General features: G+C 40.7%; 1 protein-coding gene across 2 annotated transcripts; it reads right to left on the bottom strand.

Annotated features, from left to right (window-relative positions):
* Nucleotides 1–4,080: 4,080 nt before the first annotated feature.
* MRPS36 (mitochondrial ribosomal protein S36) lies at nucleotides 4,081–12,799 on the bottom strand. Of its 2 annotated transcripts, none has more exons than XM_044446241.1 (4): nucleotides 12,727–12,799; nucleotides 8,915–8,978; nucleotides 7,686–7,888; nucleotides 4,081–4,343 (listed from the first exon to the last, which is right to left on the bottom strand). In XM_044446241.1, exons 1-4 carry the CDS (start codon nucleotides 12,763–12,765, stop codon nucleotides 4,326–4,328), a joined length of 324 nt encoding a protein of 107 aa, XP_044302176.1. In that variant the 5' UTR covers nucleotides 12,766–12,799; the 3' UTR covers nucleotides 4,081–4,325. The 2 variants fall into 2 exon arrangements, with proteins under 2 accessions (XP_044302176.1, XP_044302175.1); XM_044446240.1 differs by lacking the exon at nucleotides 12,727–12,799 and adding an exon at nucleotides 9,783–9,851.
* Between the last annotated feature and the right edge of the window lie 1,247 nt (nucleotides 12,800–14,046).

Raw genomic sequence — 14,046 nt, 5'->3', positions numbered from 1 at the left:
TTCCTGTGTGGCTCATAATAGTAGCCTGCGAAAGTCCTGGATTATTATGTATCTTCATATTGCACTCAGAAGCGGGACTGAGGCTTGCTAGGATGTGCCAAGTAGTTTCTGACTGATGCCGACCCTATGTATGAAAGCCTTCCAAAATCCATAGCAGCACTGCTCAGCTTTTATAAATTCAAGGCTATAGCTTCCTTTATGGATCAATCCATCTCACATTGGAGCTCTGATACTCAGCAAAAAGATTCAAACATAAAACATACTTCATTTTGAGCTAAGCTATCTCGGCAGCTCAAATTCATTACTCAGTTCCATTAATTCCATTGGACTTGTATACAGCCACACGACTTTTAAATATGTTTTATATACTTACGCACACATAGATAACTTGTAAAACACTTTCCACGTGACAAAGTCTGAATTACTAAGAATGTTAAGTTCTCCCTCTGCTGTCTTTTGTTTCTGTCTAAAGCTCGCTAAAGTGTGGCGTTTCCTATAATTTTCTAAGGGCAGCTTCCAATTGCCTCCGGGAGACCGAAGGTTAAGCAACTCGGAAGTTTGAGGACCGTGTAATTCTTTACAAATCTATGGCGAAAAAAATCGTGGCCACGTTTTTAATTCTTTGCTGTTAATGAACTCACAAAGCTTGCTCGTATTGTGACATTTTACCGGGCTTGAAAATGGCATTGCCAAAAACAAACGGGTGGACAAAAAGGATGCTTTGTCCGATAGAGAAGAAAGGTCCAAACGCATTTCTGAGTAAATGCTGACCTTTTTGGGGAGCCTTTTAAAAACATGTATAAAAGCCTAATAAAGGTACTTTCCAGTTGGTTATTTATAAATCTATGGTCACTAAATTCAGTCGGAAACAATTTTCTCAAAAAGACCTGCCCTTTTATGTTCCCAAGCTCCAGGTCCTACGGTGCATGGCTCCTGAGACAATTGAAGAGAATTGGATGCTAATCTGAATGCACCTGCATTTGAGGAAGCAGCACGCTGTATATCCTAATAGACTTCAGGCATATTTTTGTTTGGGCTGTCTCACACATATGCTTCCTTCTTTTTATTTCAGCATTTATACTCCTATCTTTCTGAAAAATAATCAAGGCAGCTTGTTCAAGAAACCAAGCAGCAAAGACAATGAGTGTGTGTGAGACAAAGTGTGAGTGAACCCTAACATCCAGTTACAGTGAACAGTGTTTTGTGGTTCACAATTTAAGAACCTCTCACAGCAGAAATTATGCAATCCAAAGTGGTGATGTCATTTTCATGGTGGACAATAATTTAAAAGAAAAGAAAGTATTCCATAGTCATGTGAACATCATCATTTGCCCTGCAAGCATTTATAGTGGTATCTTGGCTCACAAACTTAATCCGTTCCAGGACTCTGGTTGTGACCCAAATTGGTCATGAGCCAAGTCAAATTTCCCCATAAGGTTCAATGTAAATAAGGTTAATCTGTTCTGTAACTATTTTTTTAATCAGAAAAATGTGAAGCAAAGTGATAAAGAACAATAAAGATTGCGGCCATCTACCCCCACCACCCCAAGCACGACCGCTATCATGCCCGTCATCCCTGCACGCGCCCATCATCCGGCACGCTGGTGGGCGGGGGAGAGATGGCGCGATTGTGAGCATGCTGGGGGAGGGAGAGATGGGCACGAATGGGGCGTGCTGGGGGGGAGATGGGTGCGAACGCGGGCACACTGTGGGGGGAGAGACAGGCGTGAACGTGAGCGCGCTGGGGGGAGAGATGGCCGAGATCGCGGTTGTACTCCTGTAGGAAAGACGGGCGCGATTTTGGCCATCTCGCCCCCGCCCCCAGCACAATCATGGCCATCTCCCCACTTGGAGGGTGGGGAGATGGCCGCAATCGCAGTCGCCACCCAATGCGGAGTTCATGACCTGAGTCAAAATTTTTATGAAATTTTTGTTTGCAACCAGATTTGGTTGTGAACTGAGGCATTTGTGAGCCGAGGTACCACTGTATTTGCAATGTGTATTTACTGTCTTCATTACTCAGTAGAGTATTTTACTCTGCATAAATGCTTCTGGAAGAGCTGGAAATGAATGTAGCCATCAGGAGTGAAGACTATTAAACGAAATGACACAATCATCTGTTGTACTATTATACAACTTCCTATATAATCAAGCATAGGTTGGAAAGGTTTTTTTTTTAATATCGGCAGTTTTGCAGCAATTGGATCTCACTTTATTATCTTTCACTTGCAGTACCTTAACTTAACACACTTATTCATTCTAAACCAAGAACCATTCCCACTGTGCCTTCAAAAGATGGCAGGGGGGTAAAGGGCAAAAGTTTTAACTGCCTGGCTTAAGATGGAAACATTAGTGTTGATTAGAAAATGCTTTTTTTCCAAATTAAAAGTAACATCAATAAACAATATCTAGAATTGAACATTTCACATAAAGCTTTCAGGTTCTCTATCCTTAGCTGGTACATTTTCAGATGTAAATAATTTTTTCTATCAATAATGGTCCATATTAGTAGCTGGTACACTTTTGAAAAGCAAAAACAAGATTTAATGTATAAAGATTTGAAGCATTTGTTTCAATTTGACATAAGCTTCAATTATCTAGCATACTCAAATTTAACTTAGAAACAGGTCTACAGAGATGATATGTTGAATTCAATTGTACTTTTCTGTTTACAGATGGCTATTTCATCCAACAAAGACTTCTGTAAGTGAAAGGGAAGCAATTTTTGCTACTTCCCCCTTTCTCCTACAGTCTCCAAATCACCTCTCGCATTGTTCGGGAGGGGTCCCTAGAAAATATTTTGGGGAGATGTAGAGGGAGGGGAAATCAGCGTAAATTGGCATCTCATTTGTAGACTAAAGTCTTCACTCAATCAAAGTCTTCCATGAATGAACACAGTAGGAAACAATCTATAGTGATTATAAATAAAAAGAATGTTCGAATCATTCTGTTTTCAAAACCATTATATTAAAAATGTTAGGTGCTTATCACAATATTTGACCTACAGAATATATGACTTGTGACTTCCATCATTCCTAACCAGAAATGCTAATGGAGAAAATAAGGAATCGCAGGCTGAAATATGGATAGGGCCACAAGTTGCCAGCTCAACTTACTGTAAGACATAGTAAAATAAGTTCTGGAATATTCTGGGCCACTTTGCATTTTACAGTTATTCCAAGCAGAATGCTGTAATGCCCACACATGAACAGTTTAGGATAAAGGCTTATTTTTCTTTATAGAAGCTTATAGACAGATAAATTTGCTATAATTTATCTGTGTTAGTTATGTTTTCTTCCTTTTCCTCTCTCTTGTTATTGTGATCTGGTGTTTTTGCTGTTTTAAACTTTAATATTGTTTCTGATTTTATATTTTTATTGTACTTCTTTTATGATCTGTTTTTATGGACTGTGTAAACCTGTGGGGTATAGAAATGAATTAAACTACTTCATTGAATCCACTAATTATAAAAAATTTTGTCCTGGTACTGGGCAGGTTCACATGACACACTTAGTCAACCTGAAATAAGCCATGCAGTCAAGATTGCTCATGAAACGATTCAATTTACTGGGCTCATTGTGGGTCTCTCTCTCTTTGCTCTTCCCCCTGTCCTTCTGCTGGCTCTGGCACATATCCCAGGGGTCTTCATGGCAGCATTCACATGCATGCTGCTCTCTTCACCAGCCTATGTGCTTGTTTCATTCACCCACTCTCCAGCTTCTCCCCATCTTGCTTCATATCTTCCCCACACTCTCTGACTTCCCAGGTGGTAGTTTCTGTTGAAGCTGCAGCTACCCCATAACAATACTGGTAAAACTGCTTTCATGTAACCTTTTTCCTGCCTTTGTTGCTTCAGATGGGGAACATTTTTTCCTCTTAAGTAATTTCCTGAAGAACATGTATTATGCTGTTGGATAAAAGAAATGCATCTTGCTTTCTTTATTGCCAGATAGGCATTAGGGAAAAAAGCTATATCAAGGTTTTCTTTTTACTGTTACTAGGCTGACATTTGCTACCAGATATTTAATTCTCCCATAGTATATCTGTTACTGCTATCAAAGAGAGAACAAAACTTAAGTATTGTGTAGAATGAAAAAAATTTAATACCATAGTTGAGTAGAGTCGAACAGTTACTCAAAACAGAACTGTCTTCTGATTTGGAACACAGCCACTTTCTGAAACATTGATGTATTCATCCCTCAAGAAAGGCCATTAACACAGCTGTTTGCCTACAGATGTTTACCATATTCAGAGAGCAAGAAAGGCCTTTGTTGTGAATAAAAGAGTTTCTTTTTCAGCAGTAACTAACTGCACAATCTTCTGTGTTATTCTGGACCTCCACGCTGCAAGAGAAAATGTTAGTCATTGAACTTTTAATAGAAAAATCAGTTCTTGCATTCTTACTTGTAATTAGGTTCCCTTTGTCTTTGAGAAACCAATGATCTATTTATTATATTTTAGAATTTCCCAGTAGCCTAAGTTTTCTGTGCAAATCACACTCCCTCTAAAGGACAGGGTCCACGGCTTGGGTGTATTCCTTGACCTGGAGCTGTCACTGGAAATCCAGGTGGCAGCGGTGGTGAGGAGTGCTTTCCTATAGCTTCAGCTGGTCCATCAGCTGTGTCCTTACTTGGACAAAGACTGCCTAGCAACGGCAATTCATGCTCTGGTAACCTCCAGGTTGGATTATTGTAAAATGCTCTACGTGGGGCTGCCCTTGAAAACGGTCTGGATACTTCAGCTGGTACAGAATAGAGCGGCCAGGATGCTGATGGAGACCAGTCGTTATTCTCGTATAACGCCGGTCCTCTACCAGCTCCACTGGCTCCCAGTTGAAGTCTGGGCCCAATTCAAGGTGCTGGTTTTGATCTATAAAGCCCTGAACGGCTTGGGACCAGGATACCTGAAGGAACGTCTCCTTCCGTATATGCGCTCACACCCCTTAAGGTCAGTGAGGGAGGCCCTGCTCCGAGAACACTCCCTGGAGGTACAAAGGGCATCTACTCAGAGCAGGGCCTTCTCTGCGGTGGTGCCCAGATTACAGAATGCGCTCCCTAGATAGGTTTGCCTGGCACCGAGGTTATACTCTTTTTTTTGCCAGGTTAAAACCTTTTTATTTAACTGGTATTTTAAAAACTACTATTAACTGTAACAGTTGCGTTTTATTGCTTTTACCACTGGATTGTTTTAATGTATGTAATTTTATTGATTGTTTTAATGTTTTGACTGTGAGCCATCCCGAGATGCCTTGCATGGGGGATGGCATACAAAACAAATGAACAAATAAATAAATAACGTGAAAATACAAAATAAAACCATGAAAATTTTAAGATGGGAAAAATATAAAACAAATAGCACTGGATGAAATATTCAGCTATAAAACCTAAAATTCTAAACTCTAAAATGCCTGGTAAACAAGAAAGGCAAATAAAAAACAAGCAATACAAGTGCTAGGCAAGCCTCATTATGAGGACATTCCGTTAATGGGGCACCACAGCGGAGAAGGCCTTCTCTCTTGCAGCCGACTGTTTGACTTCCCTTGGAGGGATGCTTGAGCAAGAGTCTCTGAGCACGATATGAGAAGGCCCTTGCAAGAGGAGACCTTCCTTCAGAACACTTTAGCATTGATGCCTCACCTTAGGAGGATACAGAATCACAGCAAGCTGCACCTAACGTTTTTATTGCTGTTTGGACTTCTCATGCCATGCTATCTCCCCACCTACTACTTACAGTCACAAGAGATTGACGACGTCCTCCTTATTCAGCTGTGTGATCCAGTAGAGTGTTTATCTGACTCCCACAGGCACAAGCCATGGATGAAGTTTAAGTGTCAACGGGAAAACTACGAACAGTCCCTTCCCCCAAATACTGCCTCCCACTGGACATGTTTGGAGGAATGATTATTCGATATTTAACACAATTGCATTCGAAGGGGCAGAACAGAGCAGCAGGTATTACTTAAACACAATTTCAGGTGTAAGAATAAATGGTTATAAAATTGGACACAAACTATTTCTACCTATGAGAAGAGTTAGGGGAGGAAATACCCTCACTGCCAGAACTACATGTTTTTGAAAGGTTATTTCATTTTTTTATTATGATACTTCAACTGTGTCCGCTGTGGTCAAGAAATGACTTTTCCCCTCTAATATCCTTGCAGTTTTCTTACCCACTTTTTCCTGTATGTCAGGAATAGCAATAAGCAAAGACAGGATTTCAGTGGGAGGCCATGTACAGTGAAAACAATATACTCGGGTAAGTTTTTCCCTAATTGTGGAACTCCTTTCTTACTTACTTATGCCTTACTTTTCTGTATTCAGAAAAGGAGCTTCCTCTTAACATTGGTTATCTATCTGAGATTGTGATTGGTTTTGGTGTTTTAGAGCTGCCTTTCTATGCTTGCTAATGTGGCAATTGAAACTTTTGTTTCTTACTATTGCTTGTTGGTACATCACTTTGTGAGGGTGCAGCATTTAAAGGTACTAAAAGTGCTTTAAATAAATATACAAAAAGGCTTTACAAGTATTCAGAGAATGGGTGGTAAAAGCACAACTCCAGATATTGCTGGATGATATGGATTATCTTGGCCCATCTCAAACTAAAGGTTAGAAAGCAAGCTTTTCTAAGAGATTTGTGGGGGAGTGTTCTGGACAGTTCAGTGGCTTTTGATGCCACTGACAGTAGAATCCTTCAAGATCACTAATCAGGGATAGAAATAGGGAAACCTGTGTTCTAGTAGATGTATTCTTATCCAAAAGAGATTCTGGCCCCTGGGGCATATTTTCTTTGCACTATCACATTTTTGCTATGAGGTCCCATAGATGTAATAATAATAATAGCTCAATTTGATCTTCCAAGCTATTTAACATCTACATGAGACTAACTGAAAGATCATCTAGGAATTTGAAATTAATGACCCTGTCACAAGTAACCAGGCTTTAATAATGTTGTAAAGTTTTATTACTGCAATACTTGGTATGTGGAACTTCTGAAAAACCTTTGGAAGCTTCAGCTGGTTCAAAATACAACAGGCAGCCTGCTGATCAGGACCAGCTGGTAGAAGCACATTATGTCTATTCTCAAAGATCTACATCAACGTCAGGCCCAATACAACATGCTGGTTTTAATCTTAAAGCTCTCTGCATTCAGGAATGAAGTTTCCATGAAGTTATAGCTGCTCCCTTATGAACTGGAGGGGAAGCTGAGATTAGAGGCCCTTCCCTGAGTGCCCTTCCTGACTTTCCATATAATGTTAAATAGTTAGCAGAGAGAGATGCCCTTCTGTGGTTTCATCTCTTCCGAACTCCCTCCCATAAAAGATCCACATTTACGTAGTGTTTCCCTGCCCTCTAGGAATGACACAAAGGTTATTACCAAGACTTTTGCTATTACCTATTACCAAGATTGTTGCTATTACGTTTATCATTTTATTTAGTTATTCATGGATTTTCGTTTTAGTTTGGCCAACAGGCCACTAGAATTGTTTGAATTTGTGGCTCTTTTATCTATAGTCTAGTTCTCCATTGGTATTTTTTCCTGCTGTCCAGATTGTATTTTTTTACTATTTAAATTTTGTTTTAATTAGTTATTCAATTTAATGGCCACTGTGACTGCCATTTTGTGGGGAAATGTCTAATAAGAAAACATGAGATAAGAAAATAAATGGGAAATATCAGGGAACTTACTTGGATGTACTCCATTTCTTCAACCGATAGGAGTTTCCTTCGATATTTTTGAGGCAATGTTTTTACTAATTCTGATGTGTCAGGTGTGCCTTGTGTTCTACCACTGAGAGAAATATTTTGAAGGGATGGTGACCCACCTCCTGCAGAGAATTGTGAGGATGATGCATGAAGAGGAGGCACTCTTGATTGTAGGGGGTCTTGCACTGAAGGGACAAGAGAAACAGGGTCAAAACCACCTACTACTCTGGCCATTAAGATCGGGGTGGTGCCCCTGCAGACTGCAAATGGCAGGGGGTAGCAGGTAAGGCACTACATCCATATGCACATGCATGCGCGCGCACGCACACACACACACAGTTGCCCCACATCTCTGTGAGTAGGGAGGCTTAAACCTCCCCTCCTTGTGCTCTGGGATAATTTCTCACCTCGCCATTACTAATCAGCTGGGTGAGGTGTGCCGTACAATAGAGAATGTTGCATGCAGGGATGATTTTCCCCATGAGCCAACTCCTTTAGCCTAGCTGGGCTCCTGACAGCCTGCCTGAGAGTCATCCCCACACCTACTTTTCCTCACCACGCTCTTGGTAGTGTGTGTGATTTAGGGGGATGGTGGTGGCTGTGAAGGCCTGCCTGCATGTGCCCTATATTGTGTAATGTTCAGAGTGGCAGCCACATTAGTTGTTGTAGCAAAAAGAACACAGTCTTATGGCACCTTGAAAACTAATGTATTTATTATGACATAACCTTTCATGGACTAGTTTACTTCTTCAGGTGCATGAAGTGTTATCCTCAGTCACAAGAAAGCTGCATGTCCAATTTGCTGAAGATGACAATGACAATTCCATTTAATTACATGATGTTAGAGGATGAGAAAACAAGATGAAATGTTTCAGATACTTTAAGGAGCTCAGGATACAGATTAAAAATAGAGAAAATAAATGTCTAAAAGCATCTGAAAACTGCATGCCACAACTACCATCACCACCACTATCATTCATTATATTATTCAAAGTCTTTACCAGCTTACTGGCTTGGTCAAATTTAATGTCCAATGTAACAGCAAATGTTAGTTCAAACAGATTTCTTATCTAAATCCTAGACTTGCTTATTCAAGTAAATAGGATTCAGTTCTGAGAAGTCATACCTAAGATTGTCTTAAGAAAGATCTTTCCAAACATTTTTATGAAAGACATTAAAATGAATGCACTTTTACAAAAACACATACTTACTTTTAGGTTTAGGAGTACTTTTTCTGTCTGGAAACTTAATTAATGGTGTATGCGGCTTGACTACCTAAAGGAAAACAAGTAAATGGAAATAAGATACACTAGGAAAGCAGGACAATGTACATATTAAAATGTCTCAGGTAAACTGAGTGTAATCCATCAAATACTGTTTTTGCACAGTCTCCAGTATGGATGATAGGGTTGCCCAAACCAGTTCAATTGAGATGAAGGACCAACAGTAACAATAGCTTCTGAACTGAATGTTCCTGCATATACTTATTTCAACAACCTGTGGTGCTTCACAATTTAATAAAAACTCTACAGAAGATAATATTGGACTAGTTCCACTACTACAATTATATGAATTCTGGATACATGCATTAATCCAATAGGTATTATAACTGATCTTGTAATTTAGATACTCTACATATCTAAGGATGCCTAAAGACAAATATAACCATAAATGCAAGACTAATTCTTGTACTACTCAAGGAGGCAGGTTTATCTACTCAGACGATTAGGAAGGTATCACTGCAGAATCCAATGGTCATACAGAATTTCATGTTCACTGATGGCACCAATTATTTAGGATGGAAAAAAAACCCAAAAGGATTGCAAAGAGCTCCAAAAAGATCCCTCAGAACTGGGAGAATAGGAATCTAAATGGCACTGTGGTTCAATGTAAAGTGATGCACAATGGAAGAAGAATCCAACATCATGCATAAAATGATGGGATCCAAGGCAGCAGTTACTGACCAAGAAAGACATTAGAATTGCAGTGGATGGCTTGATGGAAAAGCCAGCCCAGTGTGCAGCTGCTGTAAAAAGGGCAAATTCAATGTTGGACATAATTAGGCAAAATCATACTGACCTTATACAAATCTATGGTGTGACCACCCTTGGAAATGTTTACAGTTCTGGTCATCACACCTAAAAAGGATATTGTAAAGTGGAAAAAGGTGCACAAAAAGGGCAACCAAAGCTATCAAGGGGTGCAAGTAAATCCTCTATAAGAGAAAGTGGACAACATCTAGGACTGCTAATCTTAGCAAGAAGTGGGGACAGGGTAGTGGTAAACAAAATTATGCACAGTATGAAAAAATAGACATTTTTCCCTGATGAAACTGATGCTATAAATTCTGATTCAGGATCCTATGAAACTGATTAGTGGGAAATTCAGGACAAAAGAAAAAAGCATTTTATACAGTGCATAGATAAACTATGGAATTGGCTACCACAACGTATTTTAATGACCACCAACTTGGACAGTTTTAAGGGGGTATTATATAAATTCATGGGGGATAAGGCTATCAGTAATTAATAGTAGTTATGGTCATATGCTATAGGCAGTATACATATGCATATCAATTGCTGGGGAATATAAGCTATTGTGCTCATGTCCTACTTGTGGGTTTGCCACAGACAGGTCTTGCTCACTATATAAAAAGAATGCTGGACTAGTTAGATGCTTAGTGTGATCCAGCATGGCTCTTCTGATATCCCTACTGAATTAATTACCTGTATTATTTTCCTGTTTTATTAGGACAGTATTGTTATAGGACAGAAAAGGGAGGTATTGTGCTGCTTGCACCATCTACCTAATGAATGATTATGGGAATACCACCCCTTTTTCTCAAGAAATACTGTGAGTTTGGCCAACCTGTCTCAGAAGTAACAGTCCATAGCTGTTGTAATTACTTATTTAAAAGTATTTTTACTCCACTCTTGAGCAGGAAAGGCCCCCAGAGTGGCTCACCTAAATAATACAGTATCACCCAGCTTTTAGGCTTACAACCTAATGCATGAAACAGAATAGATGGGATGGAAAGATGAAAACAGATAAATTCAGGCACCAGTTCTTAAATTTATAAGATTTTATAAGGACTAGCTGGGACAACAAGAATTCAAGGAATTAAATGGGGCTATTCTCTCCAAAGAACCAACTGAGTGACCCTGTTTTTCATTTCTTACACTGCAGTCTGCTGGGTTGGCTACTGCTAGTAATATGAGTCATTTGTTATGTTCTGTGAAAGTATAAATTAGTGGAATAAAGGAAATGTAATCTAGAGTATTAAAACTGAGAGAGGAACCACATGATTGAATTACAGAGTGAAGAAATAGGAAATAGGAAAGGTGTTCTCCCCACTCCCAGCCAGCCATATCAAACAAGCAGGCTGAAATGGGTTTGTGATAGGCAATAGACTTGCAGTAAGAACTTAAGAAACAGCTTGCTGAATTAGACTAAAGGTCCACTTCTTTCAAACTCTTGTTTTTCACAGTTCTAACAAGTTGCCTCCAGGATGACAACAAGCAGAGCATCACCCACTCCTCTGATTCAAGTTTTCCCAAGCTTAAGGTAGAAAGAGAGGCAAAGACAGAGACATTCAGATAAAAAAAGGTAGAAGAAACTCTTATTGTCTGGATAGATAGTTTCCTGGTTTGCAGTGAGAAGTTATTTTAAACCATCTCCAGAGAAAGAAGAAAGTGGTAGCCACATAAATTAATGGGAAAATCTAAGATTTTAATATAATAAAGATTAGGCACAAGCAAGGCTCAGAGACTTCCCTGCTTCCAAACCAGCAGAGGACTGAGTATACTCAATGTGCACATTAAGTTAACTGACTGTGGGGAGAAGAAGAAACATGAAACTAAGTGCTTTGAATCTTGAACTGTATGCTTCATACTGATGGGCCTCACTTGTAATGCTTCTAAACACAAAGATTGCATAGAGCCAGTTTTAGAATAGCCTTTGATAACTTTATCCTTCAGTGGCTGTTCTAATTCCCATAATGCCACCTAAAGTGTCAAACTAGGCAATGCCTAAAGGTGCAATATCATCCATAATTTAATAGAAAAAGTCCTACAATGAACCAATTGGAGAGTGCTATAAACTTGAATGACTCTCTAAATGTGCACAAGACTTCTTAAATACATTGCTAACAAGCACTTCTGGGTTTTTAAGAAAATGTAATAGCAGACACATAAGAGCACATAAGTGTATTACCATGAAGACTGTACTGGGGGAAGAAAGGCTTAAATCCCAGCTCTCTATATGGTGCAGTCTTTATTAAAATCACTAACTCTCTTTACCTTTTATTAAGTTAAACAAAACAAAACAGATTAACAGGAGCAGTAGGTCCCAATACCTCATTTAGCATTACAGCTAAGTGAGTAAAAATGAAGTCAAACTGCTTATCAACAAATCTTGCCAAAATTGTAATAGTATCCCAGCTCCCTGCCTTGCTTGAGGAATCATTCAACTGAGGGATCGACAGCCTCTAGCTTGGGACTCTTCTAAACACGGTTATTCCGCGCAACGTCTAAATTCCTATTTAGGCGACAACTTGTCAGTAACACGAGGGCTGTGATCCTCTGTCCGATTTATTTGGGAGTCACAACTTCATAGCAGAAGTGCAGGATCGACCTACGAGGATCCCAAAGCCGCACGATTGAACTGCCATCGACCCCATCGACTGGGCAGCCTGGGCGAAGATGGAGAAAAGAAAGCCTCCAGAAACAGCTATACAACCTTCAGATTCTCTCAGACGAAGGAAACGCTTCGGATCTTTCCAAGGAGACAAAGACAACAGCAAGCAAGACCCCAGCCGAGCGCCCGCCAAGTCACTGGGCACCTCCGTGTCCCTCTCCTCTTTCCTTTTCCCACCCAAGGGCACCGGCCTCAGCTGTTCTCACCCGGGCAACTACTCGGCTTCCAATCTCCACCCTTCAGCGCCGGGCCTAGAGCTACTAGCCTCAGCCGGACGGAGGGCTTCGTTGTGCCATCTCCACCGAAGCGATCGGCTTGAAGGACTTACCTGAACGACCCTACTGGCGGCCGCCATCTTGCTACCCATGGTGACACCCCACCCGGGGAAAGGGCCTCCTCCAGGCGAGGCCTGGCTAAGCTCCGCCCCTTATGACGTGACCCTCCCTGGGAAAACGGACTTACCTTTTCAGCTGCTTCGAGCGGGGAGGAAGCGCAGCAGGGACGATACAGGGACATGTCATTTCCCAGGCTGAGGACCGGGATTCAAGTTTATAGATAATCGTATAGTGCTGGATCTGTCCAAGTTGGTAAAGCATTCCTAGCGTGGTCGGTAATTACTATTTGTTAGGCTGGGATTTAACATGAAGGGACAACTGTTGGAAATGCTCTTTTTGTTTGGAATGGCAATTTCCTAGCTTGCACTGAGAGGTTATTTTAAAATGTTCCCAGAGACAGAAGAGGTGACCACGGGAAATGTCCAATACAGGGAATCTGACTATTGGCCGTTCTGACACGGGCTGATAGGAGTTGCATTCCAACAGGCGGGCACCAGGTTGTGAACGTCTGCCCTAACAACATTTATGTTTCTGTTCACTGGCTTGGTTATTTTCTCCTGCCTTGTTCACGCACAGAGAAAATAAGTGTGAAAAGGAGCTCAGCGTTAATTAATTTGTCCTGCCTCTTCAGGAAATAAGCTGTTACAGCATCGTTCCTAGGCACCCATCCCACCGCTGCTTAAATTTTTTTAACGAAGGAAAGCTCACTACCCTTAGAGAAAATCTTCACTGTCAGCTCTTCTTAATGATTAGTCAAAATCCCTCTTTTTGTAATTTGAACCTGGTGGCTTGGGTCTTGTCTCAGAAGAAACAGAATACATAATTTGGCCTATTATTTACATGACTTTCCTCCAATTACTTGAAGACTGCTAGATCATCTCCAGGCTAAACATACTCAGTTCCTTCAACATTTTCCGCACAGGACCTTTCAGACCCTCTATGTTCTAGTTCAGGAATGCATAGCTTGTGCCCCCCCCCCCATAGTTGTAGCCTACAACTTCCATTAACCCTCACTGCTGGCTAAAATGAATGAGAGCTGTGGCCCTCCAGATGATTTGGCCCATAAGCCATCCACCACTGTTCTAGTTACTGATACTGTTCTTAAAAAGCAGTGCCTAGACCTGTATATGATAAGAAATCCAACATACCATAGTGTTGCAATCCCTACTGTTATATTCCAGTGTGGTGTAGTGGTTAAGAGCATGGGACTGGGACTCAGATGATCTGGGTCCTAGTCCTCACTCAGCCATGGAGCCAACTGGGTGACTTTGGGCCAGTCACAGACTCTCAGCCCAACCTACCTCACAGGGTTG

The sequence above is a fragment of the Varanus komodoensis genome, unplaced genomic scaffold (assembly GCF_004798865.1).
Source record: "Varanus komodoensis strain SLA01 unplaced genomic scaffold, ASM479886v1 scaffold5, whole genome shotgun sequence".
Classification (NCBI taxonomy): Eukaryota; Metazoa; Chordata; class Lepidosauria; order Squamata; family Varanidae; genus Varanus; species Varanus komodoensis.
The sequence above is the reverse complement of the archived record's forward strand: the minus strand, read 5'-3'. Positions and strand labels throughout refer to the sequence as shown.

Bases quoted from the DNA above. Each gene is read 5' to 3' on its own strand.
- MRPS36 (XM_044446240.1), bottom strand. From the start codon at position 9,836: ATGACCAGAACTGTAAACATTTCCAAGGGTGGTCACACCATAGATTTG. The intron at 8,979-9,782 runs GTCAGTATGATT...GTTTTCCTTTAG, and splicing joins ACACCATAGATTTGTATAAG to GTAGTCAAGCCGCATACACC. The intron at 7,889-8,914 runs GTAAGTATGTGT...TTGTCCCTTCAG, and splicing joins AAGTACTCCTAAACCTAAAA to TGCAAGACCCCCTACAATCA.